The sequence below is a fragment of the Phaethon lepturus genome, unplaced genomic scaffold (assembly GCF_000687285.1).
Source record: "Phaethon lepturus isolate BGI_N335 unplaced genomic scaffold, ASM68728v1 scaffold5676, whole genome shotgun sequence".
Taxonomy (NCBI): domain Eukaryota; kingdom Metazoa; phylum Chordata; class Aves; order Phaethontiformes; family Phaethontidae; genus Phaethon; species Phaethon lepturus.
The window spans coordinates 6,563-29,898 of NW_010543968.1; the positions used below are offsets into that span (position 1 = coordinate 6,563).

General features: G+C 37.8%; 1 protein-coding gene across 1 annotated transcript; it reads right to left on the reverse strand.

Moving 5' to 3' along the window:
- Nucleotides 1-1,301: 1,301 nt before the first annotated feature.
- On the reverse strand, nt 1,302-19,101 carry EEF1E1 (eukaryotic translation elongation factor 1 epsilon 1). The gene is made up of 4 exons (XM_010288506.1): nt 18,990-19,101; nt 17,028-17,228; nt 9,038-9,133; nt 1,302-1,963 (listed from the first exon to the last, which is right to left on the reverse strand). The coding sequence occupies exons 1-4, from the start codon at nt 19,095-19,097 to the stop codon at nt 1,823-1,825; spliced, it is 546 nt and encodes a 181-aa protein (XP_010286808.1). The 5' UTR covers nt 19,098-19,101; the 3' UTR covers nt 1,302-1,822.
- Nucleotides 19,102-23,336: the final 4,235 nt, after the last annotated feature.

Here is a 23,336-nt window from a genome sequence, read left to right on the forward strand (position 1 = left end):
GAAAATACCTACACTTTACTAAAGTCTCATCATCACTTGCTCCCAGCCATAGTGGGGGGGGTGGGTGGGAAAAGCAAACTCATATATATATAATACTAGGTAACAAATGTTTGAATAAATTGGGAATTAAGAATACAGGTACTGACAGTCAAATCTGAAGCCCTCAGGTAGTTAAATATGAAAAGTTTGGAGCATGAAGTTTCCAATATACACTTACACTAAATTCTTGAACAGATCTCAAGATTTCAGGGAGATCTTCATAATTAAGTACAAAAAGCCTGCTTCTAAATAGCAAGGAAGAAGAGCAACTAACAAGACAAATGGTAAAAGCTGAGAGTAAAGCCCCCTGGGAAACAATAAGAACTTTTTCAAACTGAACAAGAATATTTTCATTTTTAACAATATAAGACATCCCTAAAAGTAACACTGTGTGCCTGTAAACCCTCCAAAGAAATTATGTATATACAGAAAACACCTATTAGCTTGGAAACGTCCAAGTTAAGCTTATTTGTGCAATTTTCTTCTATCCTTTTATGTGTTAGGATATATTTTAATTTCGTAATCTCATTATCTACCTACTTTTTTCTTAAGGCCTTAACATTCAAAACATTCGAACAGCTATTCAGTATATCTTTATATTAACCTTACTGGGTAGGAGGGTCCTAAAGTAGCACACAAGGTGAGACAAAAGAAAGTACAACTGAGAAGTTGTTTGCTGAACACTGTTGTAGAAATCAACATCGAAGTTTATCAACTAAAAAATAAAAATATTTTTTTATTTCTCTGTTTTAAAAGAAATTTTAACTGAATTGTGCAGAAGGTAACTACCCAATTCAGATATATCCTTAGGACAGTATGTAGCACTTTTGAATTTGTTAAAAATAAAAATGGAGGGACCACGTTCTACAGTGAAATGACTGACCTGGCCAGCTGTCTGATTCAACAATACTGTCTTTGGCTTTAAAACAAGCTTTAAAACATTGAGAGTGAACTTGACAGACTAGCTCATTATCATCTTAAATGCGGGGGTGGTGTGTGGCTTTTGGGCTTTTTTTTGTTTGGGTCTTTTTTTTTTTTTGATCTCAAAACTTGCATTTGCACTTGCGTGAAAAATATGCAGTCAGACATATGCAAAAATCTTGAAAAACACTACCTGTGCTACCCAGTTTGGAAGAAAATGCTTGTAGAATCTAAATAAGAGTCCATATATCACAAAATGCAGGAGCAAGTCAACTAACCTTTTAAAATCTTCATTTCTTTACTGAAGAAAAACTAAAAAGTTTCACAGCCAAATTAAGACTACAGTTTTAAAATAATTTATTCATTCACATAAATATTTTGTAACATTTGCATGTTCCCTTTTTCACATCCTTGGCACACAATATAGCTCTTAACTTTTACAAAACTAGCATAAACATCCATGGAAAATAAAATGAAAAGAAAGCGGGGCATACGTAAAAATTCAATAAATAGCAAAAGGAGTGAATAATTGAAGGAAAATAAGTAATTCTTTCCTACAAAGACCATGTAATTATACTTGAATGTTTAATTGAAAGAACTTTTTGTTTTTAAAAAATAGTGAATTAAAACTCAATTTCCATCTTTCTACCATTGTTGCATTTAATCAGATACATCATACAATTCTTTAACTACTCCAAATTCTTGAACGAACAATAGCAATTTAATGCAATTGTATTATTTGAGGCATCAACAGTTTTGGTTCACGTACAAGGTTACAAACCAGTATTTGCAAGTTAGTGGTTTTGGACAGCATAACTTCTAAGCTCCCAAACACCTTTCCAACATGACATTAGGATTTTCCTTAATGAGCATTAGTGTATAATCTGTTCTTGATAAAGATGACATTAGACAGATGTTGTCGGACACCTGGATAATGTTGAATGTGGTTGAACCAACGAGACACATTAAGGTATTCCTCCTTTTCTTGCACTGTGAGGTCCACCTGTGGGGGAAAGAAATACAAAGCACCACTAACACAAAGCACTGCATCATTAGTGTCATCAACATGTGGTAAGGTAAAATCAAAGTGGATAGTTTTACAGCCTATTTCAACTCACATAAGAAGTTGTGACAGTCCAGCAATATTTAATCTTAATTTCACATACTAAAATTCACAGCCCAAAAGATGTTTTTACTTTTAATTTACTCAGACCTGTAGGGTGTTCATAATATAATTGTTTCATAGAGAGGGAAAAAGCATGGGTTATTCATGGGGTTAGCATACAATATTGGCAGGGGTAAGGAAGAGTTCCACAACACACACAAGTCTTTCATATTGCTCCCACCTGGCAGGCGGTCTTGCCTCACAGGCAAAGCAACTACTTTGTATTTCAAAGTGTATTATAAGTACAGGAATAAGGCTTTTTTTTCAGGCAATTTCAGGCTGGATAGAAAGATTGAAAGTTGTTTTCTATTTTGAGCAATAGTCACACAATAGTTATAAGAAACAGCACAGCATAAGACTTCACTGTTCAGGTGTACTAGCTCACATTGAGAGCAATGGCATGATTCAAATTACTACAGTAAAAGAAACTGACTTGTCCATACTTCATAAATGTATTTAAAATACTATCACTTACTCCTACGGTTTGATGTCCTGTTGCTCAGAGTTCTCAAGTCAACAGCACAGTCACTTGCTTATTTTAACCCAGACCTAAACAGCTGCAAGATCAGTTAGGCAGAAGCCTCCAACTATCATACAGCTATTGCAACAGCTCCTTGCCACAGAGCTTCAAGCCTACCTTTACTTTCATCAGAGGACTGGCTCAGACAGTCACCTACAATTACAGATGTTACCTATAGCTTTCAAAGTCTCCTAAGCTGAAGTCAGCAACATCCTCAATGCTTCGCTATAAAGTCTTTTATTACTTCAGTCTTTCAAGCCAGCAGTAGAACTATTCCCATCCTGTAAGTATCACCTGTATTACCATTCCTTGATTAGCAATTCTAGATCTCATTCCTTTGGAATGAGGTTAGTTTCACAGTTTAGACAATCTCTTTCCTTACAGTTTGAGTTATTACAATTGAATCACTAATGGACTAAGCCTCAAAACAGACTACAAAAACTGTATCAGGAACAAAATGTGATCTTCACTTGAACTACCCTATCTTATCTCACCAATACTTAACCCATTCAGTGTGGGATTCACCTCACTTCACTCTCAGTTAGCCAAGTTTGCCATTGTGCTTAACTTGGTCATCTTGACAACACCTGCAGTCAATAAAAAAGAGTACACCTAAGAAGGTAGTTTTAACAGATAAATCACTAGCTACACATGCCTAATATTTTTCATGTTTAGACTTCTAAAGCTAATCAAGGTTAATCCCCCTCCTCAAAAGCTAACCAGATGGCATATTCCTTATGCCTTGTTCTACAAACACCAGATTTCATGGGTAATGCAGGTTCATTGCAAATTTGATCCTGGGCACAGGACAGCTGGAAGCAAATATGTTCCAACAGACTTTAAATCACATACTCATTTACTCAGCTGTACGAATGAAAAACTGGTGTTCAAAACTAAGTCTCATGCTGAATTTCACCTCGTGACACACTAGCCCTTTCAATGTCAAGAGCTGGCTGTAACATTTTCTGCTTCTCTTTACTGTTCTCTCACACAGCCCAGCACTTGGCTTAGAATTGAAAAGCTTTAAACATGTAGAGGTAAAAAGAATAGAAGGATATATACTAGAAGATGAACCACTGGAAAAATACCAAGGAAGAAGAATGTCAAGGATTTGCAGGAAGGAATTCTAAGCCAATGCCACATAGCATTAAAGCTCTATTAACGGTGAAGTTTAAGAGCACAGTAGCTGCAGCAACAACCAAAAAGCGGGTCTCTTGCAGCTGCTCCTAAATCCAAGTATCTCTTCTTCCTACAGGACTCACCTGCCAGAATACAAGCATAGAACTGCACATGTATTTCCACAACAACTTCTGCAATTTTCAACTGTTATGAACCCCAGTTCAGGCAGTATGAGGAGAAAATCTGCCTTTCTTGTTGCTGGCATGGAAATGTAAACACACATTCCTACAGCTATATAGTCTGATAGAAGTGCACAGACAAATCCATTAAAGCACAGCCACATATTATTTTTGTTGAGCTAGAAACACAAGAGAATTAATCAGCATTAGCCAGGTGGGAAAGAATAACACTGATAAGGGGAAAGACTCCAGAATTTTTATAGGCATTACAAACAAGAAGTGGAAGCTATTAAAGTGTAACACTGAGTGCTTTACAAATTGCCTCAGCTTCTACAAGTACCATATATTCAGGATAAAAAAAACCCATGCAGTATCCATTTAGGGGAAGATGCTTTTGATCACCTGCAGTTTGTTATAATTAATGCAGTTGGAAGCTGGTCCTTGGTATGAAGCTGTAGAACCATTTACAAAGCAACAGAGCATGAAAAGAGCAACATGTATCCCCTAAGGCCATCTAAAATTACTCAAAGTGGAGAAAAGTATTTAAGTATGAGCAGGTACTAAAAATACTCTTAAGTTCCCCGAGTGTTGTACACTTAAAAGTTATTGTTTCAACACCCTTTTTCAAAGTCTTTAATGGGTAAGCACTTAGTTATGAAAATGTTGAACTAAACTTCAGATTTTGCAGCAGATACAGTATTTCCTCCCCATAATTTGATACTGATAATTCTCAATCTTCCTATTTCTCTCATGTAAATCAAAAATAAAGTCTGGAAAACTAGTCCTCCTCCATTCTGTTAGCATAGTGAAAAAACATCTGAAGGGCAAAACAGACAGCTACTCTAATAGCAAACCCCCTTTTTGTACTCTAGGCACAACAAGCAAGATATTTTTACTTATTTACATAATGTACTCTATCAGTGAAATATATTAAAAAGCACTTTGTGGCATGCTCTACTTTTTACTCAGAACGTAACTCTTAGGTTAATTGTTTAGAGATCACTTCCATGGCATTTTTTTTACAACATTTTGTTAGATGGGTATTTTCTGTTCTTCCTCATTAAATTAGATAATTCCCCCAAGTTAAGAAAGGCTGCTGTTCTGCTGTTAAAATAATTATTTGCTATTAAAGCAATTATTTTAATAGCAAAGAAGCAGACACTCAATTTGACAGGCTTTTTTTATGTCATGGAAAAAAAAAAGTCTTATTCTTCCACTACAAAGCTCATAAAGGGTAACCAAGGTGGTCAACATACAACACAACTAGAATAGTTTCTAGAAGGGCTATAAATACACAAGCTTTAATTATATTTGCCTTCAGTAGCATTAGGGATGCAGGCATAAATTCCCACACCCTGCACATGCATGGGAAGTCTAAAAATACCTGCCTACATCTGAAGTTCTTCAGCATCAAGAAAAGTATAAGATACTATCACACTTTTTAAAATTTAGCCTTTAGATTTGGAGGAAAGAAAAAACCAGAAACAGTTGAATGGTGTATTTCATAAAATACATGTACTTTCACATAGTTTTGGCTAATTTTCTACTGTTAAAGGAACATGCTCAAAATTAAATCTTCTCTTTAAAGTAAAATTGTTTTTTGTAATTTAATTTAAGTACCATTTCTAGCACCATTCTTCAGAAGGAAAGCCTGTTATCCCAGTACTAAGACAAGCAGCATATCAGTGAATATTAATAAAAATTCATCTGTTTATTACAGGAAGTGTTCATTACGGAAAATAAACTACTGTTGCAGTCTCATTATATAGCTCAGTATTAGTAGATGTGACCCGAGGAGAACAACTTTGTTTTGTACTTGATTTGACCCCAAAATTGACTGAATTTGCAGTTCAAATTCAAATCCCATTTGCAGATATAAATTTCACCCATAAGTTATTTTCTAGACCTTATTAAAGAAATTTCCAAGTCAGACATACAGCTATGAGACTACTACTTTTGTTCTGACAAGATTTTTGAAGTATAAGAACAGATCAACCTTCATCTTGATTATTTCTCTTAAGTATTTTCAAACAGCACAAGTCCAGTTTTATTTAAGAATAAAAATAGGCAAACTTTTTTTTATTTTACACTAAAAAAAAAATGAAAATGAGTTCATTACCACAGGGGGGAATGTCAAGCTTACTGTGTGCCTGAGCTATCCTGCAGCAATGCTTCCAAATTCATGTTTTCTCTGCAATCCATGCTTTAACCTAGTAGAACTTCATTGTTTATCATATTTACTTAAATACATGTGGATAATCAAATTATCTAAAGACAACAATATTTATATTAGATACATAGAGACACGTAATTACATATGACAATGTAAGTCACACTGACTTGAAAAAGCTCACTTAGATAGCTAGTATCAAGCATTAGACTTTTGGGGTGTTTATGACCTATATCATGATGCAGAACAATATATACAATTTAGTTCCTGCCTCATTATTACAAATGAATATTTGTAATTAATAGACATAGTGTGCAAGAAGCCTGAAACACCTGTGAAACTGACTCTCACTTATTAAAATACTAATTGCTTTCCCACAATATAATTTTTAAACACATTGTACTATTGTGCTTATTAAGATAACTAGAAGGGAGAGGAGGAATGAAAGGCAGGCATATAATTGCAAAATTAAGAGTTGCTGCAGTTCAGCAAACTGATTAGTAAGTTCAAATGGACGAGTCCGGACAGTGAAGAATCAGGTTCCAGAACCACACATAGATAACAGGAAGAGGAAAATGAAGGTGGGAGGAGGCAAGGAATACAAAGATGTGTGATCTGTATCAGAAACACTAAGAAAGGAAGATTAAACCACAGGTGAAGAAGTGAGCAAAAGGATCGGGTGATCTTAAAAACCTTTCCACTGAAATGTGCATGAGAAGATTTTAAAAAAGTTTTAGTAATACTTGGCTCACTCAGGATGATCATGGTATGTCACTAATATTTACAGTATTCTATTACTAATGTTTGTGCTAGCATGTAGCTATTAGTTTATGAAAAGCAGAGATATTAATCCTAAAGGTCATTATCAGTATTGTTTTCAGATCAATCTTCTCGACTGCTTGATGGACAGCAAGAACTCCTGGTCTCTCCTCCATGCCTCGCATTTCTACCTCCTCTTGAAGGATTATAGGAAATATTTATTGCTATTTTGCACAAGGCTTAGCTGAAACAGTGGTGGATATGACAAACTGCTTCCCTGGACACATCACATTAAGAGATACAGCAACTTTCCCTGCCTCTCCCCACCCCTTTAAAACTTAGGGCAGAGAAGCAGCTCTGGACATAATCTCTTCTCATTACAGAAAAAATAAAAATAATTAAAAAAATAAATCACAGGATTCTACAGTTCACAATCTTAGCTCTACAGTTAAGTACTAATATTAATCAATTCTGAAACCTTAAAGATACATGTAATTCCTAGCTAGTAGTTTCTAGATTTTCCTCTTTATTTAGGATAGCCACCCTATTATTTGCCCTTTATACCTTTCCGATTCAGAAAATTATCTTCCATGAAATCGAGTATTTCAGAAACAGATGTTGTACTATAAACTTGTCCCAAGTAGTGTCTGGATTGTTGCAGGCACCCAGGAGCACCAAGTCATTTGTTTTTACCATCTGTTCTATTTCCCAAAGCAATAGCTCGTATCTTTTCTTCTTGATTAGGTGGTCTACTCTAGAGCAAACTCTAAGTTTAAAATATGCTTGATTTTCCCCTGCCGAAGTTTTTTTAAAAAAAGTCTCATTTGAACTCATACTCTCATACAGCATATACAGTCGTATTTTAAAAAGTACTCACATTTTTTTTTTTCCTATGTCTACACATCAGATGTGAAAAGTAATCCATTCTGACACTCTGGTCAACACATCTATCCTACTAAAGGTATTTTACAAGGCAAATATGATTTAACAGAATTAATTTTAAGTGACTTAGTCTAACATAGTTCAAAAACCTTCTTAAATGAAGCTTCTTTTCCCTCTCCTCTACTTGACACACTCTCATTTGAACTTTTACTCTTGGACAGTCAAGACAGTTCTCTCTCACTTTTGGTAGTATTTTATTATTTGATACCCCCCCGCCCCATTGAAATGTAGCATTCTTGTCCTCTTCTCTCAAAGCCCTGCTTTTAATTGTATTAGGCAACCATTCACCAGATAGAATTAAACCATTCTCAGACACATATGCATTTGTTTCTGAATATCCCCTCTCCCCCAATTTTAAAATCAGCCATGTTCTCCAAAAATTTAGCAGCACTTTTTGTATAAGTCTTTTGATTTCCTTAGTAGTATTAACTCCAGAGAAGGACAGCTCATTTACAATCAAATTCTAGCCATCAAAATACAAGTAACTTCTATTGTTTTATCTTTCAAATACCACTCGGGGTTCAGAACTGAGGTGCAGTGATTTATAAGCACTTCATAGTAAACCCTGGGCTGACTATGAAGAATCTAAACACCTCCACTCAGTATAAGCTTTTTTTACTTTTTTTTTGTTTTGTTTTCCTCCTAAGCACCAGCTTCTCATTTACTTTCATATTCTGTATGTTATCAAGTCTTATCATAGAAGTCTTGAAATACAAATGACATTTTGGTATGGCTGGCACTTTTATGCGCATTCATCCTTCAGGAACTTAATTTCTGCGCATCTTTCATAGAACCAGCAACATTTCTCCAATACTAACAAGGTTAGTACTTTCAGTTCTGACATGTCCTTTCAGTTTCATTTATCTATTTCCCCATGTAGTTCTGTAAACAGTCTGAAACATGACTTGAACAGATAGAGTCCTCATACTTTGAAACACAGGGAAAGGTATCATCCTTGTTACTTTGCATAGAGGAAACTAAAGCATTCTGGACACTACAGATAATACACTTCTTTTGACAGATCTATGGCTAAATATTAAAAAAAGTAAAGAAATTAACAATTTAAGTGTTATTTGAAGTTCTTGTAAGCAATCTCTCCTTTTTTGTTCTGTAGTTGTCATTGATCAATTCAGTAGGTCAACTTTTACAAGAATAAATTGCCCTTTAGATAGATAAACATTTATGATAGTTGTACATGTAAAAATAAAGCAAATAACACTTACCATGACATGATGCAATCCATAGTACATCAAAATGTCTGCTAAGGTAAAAATGTTTCCTGCAAGGTAGACTTTATCTTCAAGGTGTATGTTAAGATCCTAAAAAGGAAAAAGTCATTATACTGCTGAAGTATTGACTTTGTAAAACAAAATATTAAGGCAATTGTTAAAAATAATACAAAACTTCCTCTGGAGACCGTGCATATAAAATAAATGCCAGCTTTAATTTATCCCAACTCAAAGGAGAAACATTAAAAGAAGAAAAAATTCTAAAATGTGTCAAGATAATAAACTAAAATATCACCATTCTTGGACAGCAAGAATTCAGTAAAATTTAAATGTTCGTCTCTAAACAAAGTGCTAGCCAGCTTGCTACTGGCACATAATTCCCCCACTTACATCCACTCAAATTTCTGTACATACAAGTGTGATTTATTTTACATATTAAGCTGACTCCACAGAAATACTTTCAAATCTGTCTTTTCCTGGCTTCAAATCACTGGAATCCAAAATTATAAAATTAAAAAAATGCAAGAGTTATGTTGGTTTTGTTTTATTTTATTAGCACATATGACTCAGAAGCACCACTGTTTTATGTTTAACATTTGGTAAGTGGAAAATGCAGTCCTATCATCAAAGGAGAGCATATTGCTCTTCCAGCAGCAGCTTCTCCTGTCCTCCAGGACTCACTCAATGCAGCTGGTCAGCAAGGTTCTGGAACTGCAAATGTGTAAGAACCAGGGAAACACAAAGGGATAGTGGGCTGGGAGACAAATAATGTGTTTCAAGCTCAATGCTAGTAATTTGATACCCATCAAATTAGCTGGTATCATTTGACACCTGCTTTTATTAACTTTGAAATCACTGCTAGCAATTCTTAATGACCAATACTGTCAATTCAGTTGCTATCTAAGTCCATAGGAAGAGAGCACTGCTTCAGCATTTTAAGATCACCTCTCTCTCTCTCAACAATTCCAGATCAGGACCTATAAGGGTGGGTAGTAGAAGGATTCCATTTAGGTTCAGTGAACAAATATTTCAAATCTGTATTACTGAAAGACCCTTTTTCACGGCTTTTTGTATGCAGTCATCCTCTGTCAGAAAACAAGAGGCTGACAGACTTGTCGTTTCTCAGGTGTACCACTCCTGAGAACACAGGCATCACACATCAGCTCTATCTCTTTACCTGTCCTTCCTTTTCTCCGCATCCTACCTACTTCTCACCTAATTCATGCACCTTACTGCCTCCTACTTCTCTCTGAAGAGGGAAATGCAACAGCATCTACTTTAACCCTGATCCCAGCATAAGCAAGCTTTAGTTTTTATAATATTCTTTTCAGAAATGTAGGAAAAGAGTTTCCCAGCTTCTCCTTGGAGTTGGAAACTCTCCCTGTTAGTATTCCATTGCTGGTTGAAAAAAGACTTGTAGTAAATGCACTCTTTTTCCCTCAGAGATCTCCTGCCAGCTTTCTTAAGCCCCCTCCCCCAGAAACAGAAGTAAGCACCTTAAACGTAACTAGCATTTTTCAAAATGCCCCTAAAAGAATTTTTCAGTCTCAATTACAGCACGTTGCATTTTAAGGGAACCTTTTATTTAAAAAGGAAGTCTCAGGCAAAGAAAAGGGGTTAATAATTAGTGAACAACTTAAAAATTACATTTAGCCTTAAGCATATTGCAGTTTTTGTGGTTCCGTAATTTTACTGATACGGAGATATCCCACAGTGCATACATAGAAAAACACCCTCAAAACACTAAACTAAAATGCTGAGGCTTTAAGACATCTGACCTTGCATTTGAATTTGACAAGTTTGACTCCATTATGCCACCTTACTGTTTCTTTGATAACCTCTTAATGACAGGACTCCTGCAATTCTGTAATATTTAAACGTCCTTATGTCTGCTTTGATTTCTTTTCTTAGAGCAAATCAGGGAAAGATATTAACCCCTGCATAGTTAAAATTCTGTAAGGTCATCTGCCCCTGGCTATATAGCTTCTTTTCTTTAGACTGGTTTGCTGCTTTGTTGATGTTAGTTCGCTCTCAAGTTACTTTAAACATGTAACTACAGTTCTGTGGAATTTCATACACACAATACAAAGGCAAATGCAATGTTATGAAGAAAAAGCTTGCAGGAAGAAAAGAAATATCTAGAGATCTGTTTACTAGGGGAAAAAAAAAAATCATAGATGACTATTCTGACACAGATTCTCTGACCAGCATTTTTCATTTTCATTAACCAGAAGTTCAACATGTACTATAATAAGATGTAATGCCCCTGAAGTCCTGAAATTATATTCCCCTCCCCCTGCTTCCTTCTTAGTTTAGGCTATGGAATCATGATTTTGTAAAGTAAAAAGATCATCACCTCTGAAGGTACAATCAACACAGTTATCTCCCTGCTCAAAATTTTGGATTTCTGCATCAAGGAAGTTATGGCATACTAATTCTTAGTTTTATGTATCTTCAATAGATAACCTAGTTTCTATGCAGAAATACTGTTTGCCCAGTTGTTCAGGATGGGTTAATATCATACAAAGTAGAAATCTGTTCTTTGAATATACTGTGCATATATACTCAAAATATTCATCAATAAAAGCATTCTAAAACACTAAAGGCAAGGTAAGCCATTACAGTGTGAAGAATTATTTATTCTGGTTCACCAAATTTTATGAAGTCAGTCAACTGAGAAAATGGAATTTGACAAATATCGTTTAGTCTTGGATAAATTAGCATTAGTTTACAATTCTGTTCTTGAACATGTACTTTCCTCCCATAAAATACAGATACTCCAATTTCATTCTGTAAGTAAGCTAATTCAGAAACACCACAGTACAATTTTTTTTTTCATGTGTACTACTAGGCACATTTAGTTAATCTTGCCTCACGGGTTATGCTTCCCATAGATGATTATATTATTGGCTAATAGCCAACTGCGTTAAGAAAGCTTGACTTTCAGGAATTTTAAGTGACCACGGTATTAAACCAAGATAGCGTTTCTGTCCTGCAGAGATTAATGAAAATACAAATATAAGACTGTATTTGAATTTCTATTACATCCAGGAGATTCAGGTCTGTTAGCTGTCATTTGTATCATTGTATTTCATGTACAGAACATCCCTGCTTAAATTGATTATGTATATACAATTCCAGTATGAAATGACTGAAAATAGTCTCGTAAATTGCTTGTACCTATATGAACTTATTGTTGTAATCCCTCAGGAAACCCTTTCTCAAACTTCAGACAGGTATTTAAGATATAACTGCAGTTTGATGCACTAATATGCACTGAACAACTGCAGCAATTCAAATTTCATTTTTGGGTATGAGGGGGGAAAAAAGCAACCGAAAGAAGAGATGTTGCATTATTTATGGACTAACTGATGGACTTCCATTTGCTTGTTCTATGGAAAAAAAACACCCAATTTACAGCCTGTATCTAGAGTGACAGCTCAACACATCCCATCCATGGCATACTTCTGGCTATCCCACAGTGTCACTTACTATTTTTTAAGTATGCAAGCTAATTGTCTGTAATCCAATTCATCCATTAAGGCGACTGAATCCCTTCCAGTCACCCACCCCAAGATAAGACTGCAGCTCAGAGGGACAGTTGCTTCTTACAACGACTCAATAGCTTACAATGGATCTAATCATACTCCAACTTTGTTTTAGATATTTTGTTCACACCACCAGGCTGATGGTGTATGTATTTCCCTTACATACAGAAGCACATCCTTTCAGTCAGCAATATTCTCGAGCTCATTTATGCCCTAAATACCTTTATATCACACCACACAAAGACAAGGAGCTGAGCACTCTCAAATGCCCCAGGCAAACCTCTGACAATGCAGAACCCTAGAAAAGGATTCTGCAGCCATATCCAAGAAAAGTAGAATTTCACTGTTGAGGCATAGCCATATTTTTAATTTTAATGTAAGACTTCTAGTTGACTGTTTATCAGTTAGAAACCTGGCCTGGAAGAATATTATAGTCAACATCCTGAGCTTCCTGTAAAAGACAGACACAAGAAACGTAGGCAACAAATGTTGCTCAAATAATCAAAATTCAATCTTTTACACCTGTAAGGGCACAGAAATATCCTGGTGCTAACAGACAGGAGAGAAGTCAACATAGAAAGTCAAAGTTTATAAAAATGCTTGCTGAACAAGCTTGCCCAAGTAGGTAGGCATCACATTTAGAAGTCTGTCAAAGAACAGTGTACAAGAACTGTGAATTAACAGCATGGACAGAGCATGGATTAACCTGCTTACGTATTTGTGAAAACAGTGATTTTTTTCAAACAAGCACATTACGTAAGAATTGAAGCTGTCTTATTCATATTTCTAATTGGATTTCATGATTACAGCCAGACAGTGAAGGCAATTAGAACAAAACTAGCTGAAATCATGGAGTATTTTTTGAATGAGACACTGAAAGTAGTACACAAAAATTCTTGGTTATAATTATCCTTCAGAAACTAGAGATTTCTATATTTCTGTGGAAGCTTTTCTGTGAATTCAAGTACAAGCTCCCAGTTATTTAGAACATGCCTCTGAAGATGGGAGGTGGGGGAACTCTCAAGTTTTGGGTATCTAAAATTGACGAAGCAGAGACTTTCAAATCTCCTGAATGGAATCAGTTAACATCAAAGTACACATTTGGTGGCACAAAAGTTTCACAAAGGTTCTAGTATTCTGGGAAGGAATTGAGAAAAACTACTAATTATCAAGCATAACTACTCAGTAATTTTTTAGATGTTTTTTCCTACGCAGCTTAATTTACCACTACCAAACTTCAAAAAAGCAAAGGAAAATATCTCTCATCCTGTGGAAAAGAAAGTTAACATAATGCACTGGATATTACGTTCTCACTGCTATTGACAATCATGATTCCTATGCATCTGCTGAAGAACAGTCCAGAGGTATTGCTCCCGTTTATTTTCCTCAGTACAGGAGCTCAAATCAAAGTTAGCCAAAACTCAAAAAGCACTTTCATTGACTGGTTCTGAGCAGTGTGGCATTTGCTCTGAATTAATAGAAAAAAACAATGCATTATGTTAACTTTCTTTTCCACAGGATGTGAGAGTATCTTCCTTTGCTCTTTTGATGTTTGGTAGTGGTAAATTAAGTTCTGAGACTGACTACTTCATGATTGTTTTCACAAGTTAACAGCTTTAGTGAATATATCAGTAGGAACAGTTTAAAAATCTGCTTTCCTAAGGCCAACACAAACCCCTTCCTGTTCAAATTAACAAACATTAAACCAATTATTTACTGATGTTTTTCAGAACCACATCACCTCAGTTAAGGGTTAAATAGAGGCAGCCTAAAGTTTATGGCAGAAGTCACTGAACTGTTTTTGGCACAGCTTATTATAAATTGTGGCTCTAGGCTGCAACTGTCCCAAGACTGCCACTGTGTATTCCAGACACGTTGTAAAACTACAATCTCAGACTTGCCTCTCTATTTTAGTTTTTCTTTTTTTCACCCATACTCCCTTTTGGCATAGTATACTTTAATGCTAGGCTGCATCTTTTTCTGATTAATCATGGTGGCAAGAGAACAAATTAAAAAAAGAGTCTTAATTGCTATACTATGAAATTATTAGTGCTGGAACAATTCCAGAGCAGCCCTGTATCAGAATAAATTCTGGCCATTCAACATCTGCTGGGGGGTGGGGGGAGGAAGGAAGATTTTAAAGTGGCAATATCTATTAGAATATAGTTAAAGGCAAATATTCTCCCCAAAGTGACACTGACTGTCAGTCTTTGGAAACACTTGATTTACCTATATATTCGTACCTCAGTACATTGTCTTTTCTACACTGCCAGTGTTGCTAAGTCTAAAACTGAGGAGAAATACCAGCTTCAGCATGAAAACATCCCTGCATATAGTTTTAATACTCACATGCAGTTCTGCAAATGCCTGTTTTGTCAGCACACACATCCCTTAAGCCATCCAGAGCAGATGTATTTTTTTGTAACAAGATAGAAAACTTGCTTTTGGCTTTTTTGATAGACTAGATATTAGGAAAAATTTATTTACAGAGAGAGTGGTCAAGCATTGGAACAGTCTGCCCAGGGAGGTGGTGGAGTCACCATTACTGGAAGTGTTCAAAAAACATGTAGACGTGGCACTCCAGGATACGGTTTAGTGGGCACAGTGGTGTTGAGTTGATGGTTGGACTTGATCTTAAAGGTCTTTTCCAACCTTAATGATTCTGTGTGATTTTGTGTGTGAAGGGCAAGAGGGGTAAATAAAAGTTCATTATTAATTCTCATATGTCCTTCTCACAGTTTGGGAGAGAACAAAAGGCAACACACATTTGTTTGAAAAACAACTGAAATTCTTTAGATAGTATGTCATAAAGGTTTTTTTTTTTTTTAAATTAATTAGACAAAAGGGACCTCTGAGGGCCACCTAGTCATACCACCTGTTCAAAGGACAGCTAAACCTGAAGTTAAATCCTGATTAGTCAATGCCTCCTTCAATCAAGTTCTGAAAATCCCAAAGGGTAGACATTTTTCATGCTGTATCTGTAGAGTAACCATGACTATAAAGGTTTTGATAGCATTTGCATGTACAAAATAACACCAGAGATGTTACAAAAAGAGAAGCAATGTAAACAAACTCATGCTTAACCAGTGGAAGATATTCCATAGATACAATGAGATCAAGATAATTCAAATTATCTGAGGTGTGAGAGAAATGGTTCTTTAAGGCTTTCACCAAGTTGATTCTTGTAAAGCAGGCATGATATTCCAAATTCTCAAGATCAAGGAGGCCATCAGTTTGACAAGGACAACAGTTTACTAACACGGTTTTGCTTTGCATCATCTTAAGATGAAAGATTTTCCTTGGTTTTGAGTAACACAATACGTTAACTCCTGAACGCTGTTTCAGTTTATATTTGTTTTTTGCAATAGTTCTCGTTGACTCAGACTCACCACACTTAACAAATGCAAGAAGTATTAATTAAGACTCTGCTAGCCTTAAGTAAAGTCAACCTACCTTGCAGCTCACAAAGCTATTTCTAAACCCAGACTCACTAGTAGCACTGAGCATTGCGTACTTTCCATCTAAAACATACTTTTTAAAATTAAAAAAAATAAACACTTTAAAAACTGATTGAATTTCACTGCTCTTTCATACACACTAAGTAAACAGAGCCCTTAGCACTGAACAGTGTAAAGCAAATTTTCTCTTCAAGCTCCATTCCCACAAGACAGCAAAAATACTAATTACCAGTCACAAGGAGTAAAAAGGAAAATAGAGTAAGTTTTGCTATCTATTCCCTGCCATCCAGGGTTGCTCAAGTAACAGGGTGACCCTTGAGATACTCTTTTCTCCTTCCACCTGTTTAAGAGGAAGTAAGCTTCAGACTACAAGAAAAGTTTAACACAGTAGACCAGAGCCATCACACAAAGTAGCTTGATGTGAAGGGCAGTTATGCAGATTCTGTAATGATTTCACGTTTCACACACAATTCTGTACAGTAACTCCTTTTGGTATCAATACCAAATACCACAACACGAAGTATGGCCTGTATTCCATAATTACCAAATCAGTAAGAATAGCTCTTAAAATAGTCAAAGAATCTTGAAATACAACGCAACTTGTTTATAACTGAGAGTTTATGAAAATAGTAAGAAACTGGTGTCTTACCTAATAAGAGACTGGACAACTGAATAATCTCTAAACTATCTGGAATGCTCTAGGTAGTTTACAGCATTAAACACTCCAAGAGCTCTGCATCATGTATTTTACAGTTTAAGTTGTTTCCCTTCCCGTTTCACGTTGTTGGGGTACTTTTGTCAGTAAAAGTATAAAGCAACAAAGAGAATAAAAGCCAGTACTTAAAGATACTGTCAAGTCTTCAGTGTTTTCTCAGTTTTATTAATTGGTTGTTCATACATACACACATTAGCACTGTAATCTTCTTCAAGGTCTAGTCAGTCCAAAATCCAGTAGTAAGGTAATTAAGTACTCCTTACCTTCAGAATTATTCTAGTATCTTCTTTACTAGAGCATCCATCTACTCGAGTCACTCTATATTCCAACCACTGCTGAACAACAGCTTTCTCTTCTGCACTACTTCCAAGCAGTTGGTCTTTCTTAGCCTTTTTAACTAGGTGGGCAGCTATGGTAATTAATCCTGTCAGACCAGAACTACTATTTGTTTGAAGAATAGGAACCTACAAGAGAAAACAGAAGTGTAATACTCAACAATTCATTCAAAAATAATAATTTTTTTTATAGCCCCTCAAAAGGATCTTTAAAGCAATATATCAGAAATCAGAACCATTCATCCTAAAGGTAGTAACATCAAAAAATTCTGCATATGTTCTCTTTTTACTCTTTGGGGTGGTTTATTTTCAGTTTTTACAGAAGAAATTTACATGACATATGCACGTGGACAAACCAAGACACTGTTAGCTCCAATTAATCAAATTCTACCAATATTAGCATGAAATAATATTGCTTGTTCTAACACTGGAAGAAATGTTATTAACTAACTTTTAACTTATTTTCAAATTCAGGACTCTGACTTAAGATTGTAAAGTCAGGAACATCCAGTTTCTCTCTGAACAGAGTACAGTAGCCAGACTTACTGAAAATGCTTATTCATACTTACTGTTATATTGCCAAATGCTCTGACAGAAGTTAGTAGTTTACTGGTATAAGGGGAGGACAACACAACAGACCTCTAGTTTTAGCCATGTTTTTGTTAGGGACATTGCCAGGTGTTAAACTGTGGGAAAGGAAACTGAACCACTAAGAGTCAGAAATGAAATTAATGAATCAAAACTCACTGCAACAGACTAAAGCCCATTCAGTCATTTGTGACATCAGATAGAAGAGAAACTGAGGAAAATGTAACATTATTATTATTCTTTTTCTTAAATATCTGACCACACAGAGGAGCCCATCTATGTTTAGATTAATATAAGACGGAAGTTAAAAGCACAATATTCATTTTGTAGTTGTACCAAGAGTCTTTGACTGCTATTCAATTTTTCCACTGAACAGACAGTTAGAAAAACTATAGACAGATCCAGTCACTTGATTTCTCAAACTTATGCTTTACAGTAGCAGCATTAAAATACCAGTTGGGTTGTTAAATAATTAAGGAACCAAAGAATGCATAAATTGTTATTCAGGACTCTAATCATAAACAGTAAATAAAGTCAAGAAAAGAAATATACAGAAGCATAAAGCAACTGCACAGCTTCTCTTCTCTGTTGTCCTTCTCTGACAAAATCACATAAAGGCCCTCACACATTTGTGACACCCTCAGCCAGCCCCATGTTACATTTTTCATGCCTCAAGTGCCTCTTAAATCATGGAATTTAATGCTTCCTCACAAACTTCAAAATGTCAAGACATCCACTTTAAAAAGAAAAAATACTTAAGAGCAACAGTTCTTCATTACAGATGCATTTCTCGTATTAACAACGTATCTTTTTCACATAACTTAGCCACACCAGCACAAATGTAATCGCACTGGCACCAGAAAAACGCAAGAAGGAGAGTAGTGTAAGAACAAGTATATTTTAAGCCGACATCCCTCCAACAACACAAGATAACTCTTCCACAGGTAAAGGGAAGAGGTTTCCAGAACCTGCGAGTAGGTAGAGAAACCCTACAGCCACAAGAAAAAGCGGGCGGTGAAGGAAGGGTCTGAGGGAGAAAAGGTGAAACCCCCGCTCAAGGGAAAGATGCGACCGTGCGGAGATGCTCAGCCGAGGCCGACACAGGGCCGGCCCAGCCCGGAGAGGGGGGCGTGGGGGGGCCCCAGCCACCACCATCGTACCGGTGCTGGGGGGAATGGCCGCGCGGGGACGAGCCGGGAAGGCGTGAGGAGATGCGGCGAGGTAAGGAGCCGTTGGGGAAGGGGATCAGTGGACACCCGCGCACGCCGCTACCCGCTCCCGGCCCCTCCTCGCTCCCTTCACCTTCCGCTCCCCCTGGACGCCGTACTTGTTCCCTTTCGGCAGGCCCAGCAACTTCTCCAGCAAAGCCAGCTCCTCCACGCCCGACCACGGCCGCGCGGCAGCTGCCATCTTTGGCAGAGGACCACCTGGAAAAGGAAAGGCAGCCACAGCCGCCACCTGACAACAACCACCAACCCCATTGGAAGACGAGACCACCACATCGCCACTGCTATTGGTCTGAAGGAGCCGGCCAGCCAATCAGACGCTCGACACAGCCAACGCATGCGCCGAGCCGGGCTTTGCGCTGAAACCCCGCGGGGGCGGGGGAAAGAGCTGCGGATCACTAAGAACGCATGCGCAGCCGCGGATACACACATTTCCCCGCCTACATGATTGGTTTGCGCATGGGCACGCTGGGGGCTAAACACGAGCGCGCTAAGCCACGCCTTCAGGGTGTGGCCTCAGCCGGAGGGCGGGACGAGATCTGAGGGGCTGCGGGACCGGGACCGCCTCCAAGGGAGTTGCAGAAGCCGAGCCCCAGTGCAGCGCAGTCCCGCGGCCTCCCAGAGCAAGGCCTTCCCCGGCCCTGCCAGAGTCAGTTCATAACTCGAGGTGCAGACTGCCTCCCTTTCCCAACGGAAATAACGGCTGCTTTCTTCCCGGAAAGGGGCACGAGCTGCTGCTGGGTTCGTCGCTCTGCCTCTGACAGAGACAATTAAAAGGACGAAAGCCGGTGGCTTTCCTGAGCCCGGTGCAAGCCCCACGCAGCCCTCGGTTCGCAGCGCTACTGCTCGGCCCCGCGGTTCCTCGGCTGCTGGAGGCATGTCGGAGCCCGCCGCCACCCAGGGGTGCCCAGCTCCGCTGTGCTGCCGTGCTCCCTCGCTGCCGCTTCGTGATTCGAGCGATCGCTTAATGCAGTTGCAAGGCGCTGTCTTGTGGCGCCTCCGGGGAGTACCGTCCGGTTACCCAGAGCCGCGTCTCTCCCTTCGCGCGGGCTTCTCGGGAACCAAGGCTAATGAGATTACACTGCTGCTCCATCCGTTTCCCAGGCCTGCCTTCCTCCACACCCTAAATTTTGAACTTGTTGGCCAAGTGTAGCCAAATTTAGCGGAGAAGCTGAAGTTTCAGAGGGAGCTACGTGACTAGAGGTCGTGTGAAATGGAGATCGCACAGAACCGAGCCATTCTGTGCGCCCGTCAAGGGCAGCAAAGGAAGAAGAGGGATAGAAGTAGGGTTAAGAAGAGCATGTTAATGAACCATGGTTAATGGTAGTAGGGAAGTTAAGCAATAAAAAACACAAAACCTGAGCTGGCCATGAAATAGCCTGATTTAACTGCACGTTAGTGTATTTGAGATTTGTTAAAGACCTGATTTAATCACCTTTCTATCTAATTGAAGATGTTCTGCTGCAGATGTTGTACCTCTACATCTGATTATAAATGTTAGAAATTTAAAAAAAAATTAGGTTGGCAGGTCTATTTGTGCAGAATATCGAAGTGTAATTCTTCATAGAAAACTATTAAATACCACAGTAGCAATTTTTACTAAAAACAAAAAGCTAGTCTTGTCCCACTACTGACAATTTCAGCATACAGAGTCAGGGCTATCACTGTGTTAGTCATCTTAAACAAGATGATGCTGACAAATATCTTGGTTCTTCAGTGAAACGCTTTATCTTGATACAAGGTGACATTTAGATTTGTACCTTCTGTTGCAGAAAAAATCTGAAAGTGGCCATGGAGCCTTCCTCTGAGAGGGGAGCAATTCTGAAATCATGAGTGGATTTTTAAGCTTTTGCAGGAATTTGTCCGATCTTTTATATTATCATCTGCAAAGCACTTAATTAAAAAAAAAAATTTGCTCTGCCTTGAAAATGGCATTGCTCTTTGCAAAGTTTTTTTAATTCTTCAGTCCCTTTCCTGCAGCAATATTTTGAAATGCTAGTGTTCCAGCTGTGTTCCAGTGTGATATCAATGAATGATCTAAAATTGTACAGCAAACTTTCATTTTCAGTGGGTAGATTGATAGAAATGTTTTGCCAATTTTTTAAAAAGCTAGTTGATTGCTTCATTATTGAAAGATTTCACTTTCAATAATGAAACATCAGTAAGTATATATCTACATTTACAGGTTATTTTATATATTTATAATTTTTAAACACTTTGGAACCTAGAAGGTCAGACTTACCAATGTGAAATGTTAGTATCGATGGACTGAAATAGATCGGATACAAGAAAAAGGTTACAATTTCAGTCAGATGAAAAGCTCAAGCTTTTTCTTTTGGGGGCGGGGGGCTTTCCTTCCACCTCAAAGTTTTTAAAGTCCTTGGCCAGGGAGACTTTACAAATTAGGTGGAGGAGACTAACTGCTTACGGTTGTGCAGCAGCTTTCGCTTGATAACAGTGCTTAGCAGTATCTCCCTCCCTTTCTTTTTCTGTGCACAGTTCTACCCTCATTCCATTAGGTGGAGCTTTGTGATTAAGACTGCAGAAGAAACTTGCTCCGAAGTGCAAAATAATTCACCACAGAATGGCTGGGGGAGGAGGCGAACGAAGCCTACTTTGCTTAGAGGTGTCAGTGTCCTGTATGCAAGCTCGATACACAAAAACCTGAATCAAGACCCTCACACACAAGGAAAATAATTTGAAAAATCGATTCTGTCAAAAGGAGCACTGCTCTAATCTGCTGTTATCATAGTCAAGTTCCAAATCTAGAATACCTTAGGTTATAAATTAAATGTCAAATATAATTAATTTGGCACTTGAAACATGAAGTGGATGACTGTCCTTTAGAGAAAGCCTGACAGCTTTATGTATGTCACATTGGTATCTGTTAAAACGAGCTTTACATGCCAGACGATCTTTGTGTGAATCATATTGCTGTTAGCTGTACCAGAATTTTGTCAATGTAATAAGTCTCAGAACAGTTTTCTCCTTAATTGTCTGAAGCTTTTGCAAGACAATATAAATCAAGTGTCATCTGCCTCATCTGTGCAAAATATTGGTTTTATCATACATCAAATAAGCAATTTATTTCTTATTCATTACTAGAGAAGTTATTGTTGAATATTTACATACAAATCTGTATTTTATACAAATGGAGAATGTTTTCTGCCCTTTGTCTTGGACCCACTGCAGCTACAATTTGAATCCAGTTTTCCTCCCACTTTCTTAAATGCAGCAGCAGGGGCTGCAGTCCTGCAGTACCCTTCCACAGGGAGGTCCAGGTTATAGCTGTGTGCACCGCTTCTTTCGCAGCCCGCCCACTAGCCCCAGTGCATGGAGACACCCTCTTGCACGCCCTCCTTCCCTTGCCCCAAACCAGAAGCAGAGGTCTTTCTTCACATTTTGGATTTTGTGTCCCTGCTTTGCACAATGAACTACACTAGTCTTAATGCTTATTTATTCACAAATACCCTTGGGGAAGTGGAGAAGGCAGGTTTGCCCAATGGACACTTTTACACAGTTGGTGAAATAAAAATATCAATAAACCACATTATTTCCCACTAATAGGACCAGTAGGACCTTCCTAATCCAAACCTCATAAAAATTCCCCAAGCAAAGATTTAATAGCAGAGTGCTGCAGCAAGGTTTCAGTGTTGTAGTTTCACGATTAATTGTTAAATACATGTAACAAACTGACTAAATGTTTGTGACTGATACCCTCTATACTGCCTGATCTACAGCCTGGCTGAGCGGAGCTATTCTTTTAGCTTAAGAGTAAAAAAAAGAGGCTGAGACCTTGCTGCTGTTACTCCGCTTGTTGAAATGAGGGGAATGTGTGCCGTCAAACTAAAAGATCTATACTTGTTCCTGGTCCCTGTGGTGGCTGAATGAAGCAAAGATGAAATTGGCTTTTTTTTCCGAGTTCTCTTGGAAAAACGAACACAGGAAAAGAATGATTCTTGTAACAGCCATCTCTCCTCTGCTTCAGCTTCCCTGTTCTTCTGCTCAACCCTGTGCTGTACAACAGAAACACGAGCCCCAGGTCTGTGTTAAAATTTAGCCATTCTTGTATGTGTCAGGCAGAAAACAATTTAACTCAAAAGCAGTATTTTAAACCTAAGAGGCACGGTAATTTTATCTTTTTCTCTCATTTCCACTAGGTTACACCGACAAAAGGACTTCTAGCTAGAAGCCTTTCTGCAGGCAATGACTCGGAGATGTTACTGTCCCAGAAGCCAGCAGCTGATTTTAGCCTAAGTGCGTGTTGAAGGAAACAGGGAAGGGAAAGTTGCCGTGTTATTGCTGCTGTGATAGTGCAGCACCAAAAGTAGGGCAAGAGAGTCTTGTCATACTCCTAAGACGACGGATTTCATGCGCATGTATGTCTTAATTTAGCAAAATGCGCATATGTTTATATTCATTG

Bases quoted from the DNA above. Each gene is read 5' to 3' on its own strand.
- EEF1E1 (XM_010288506.1), bottom strand. From the start codon at position 19,097: ATGGCAGCTGCCGCGCGGCCGTGGTCGGGCGTGGAGGAGCTGGCTTTG. The intron at 17,229-18,989 runs GTGAAGGGAGCG...TTTCTCTTGTAG, and splicing joins GCGTCCAGGGGGAGCGGAAG to GTTCCTATTCTTCAAACAAA. The intron at 9,134-17,027 runs GTAAGGAGTACT...TTTCCTTTTTAG, and splicing joins ATACTAGAATAATTCTGAAG to GATCTTAACATACACCTTGA.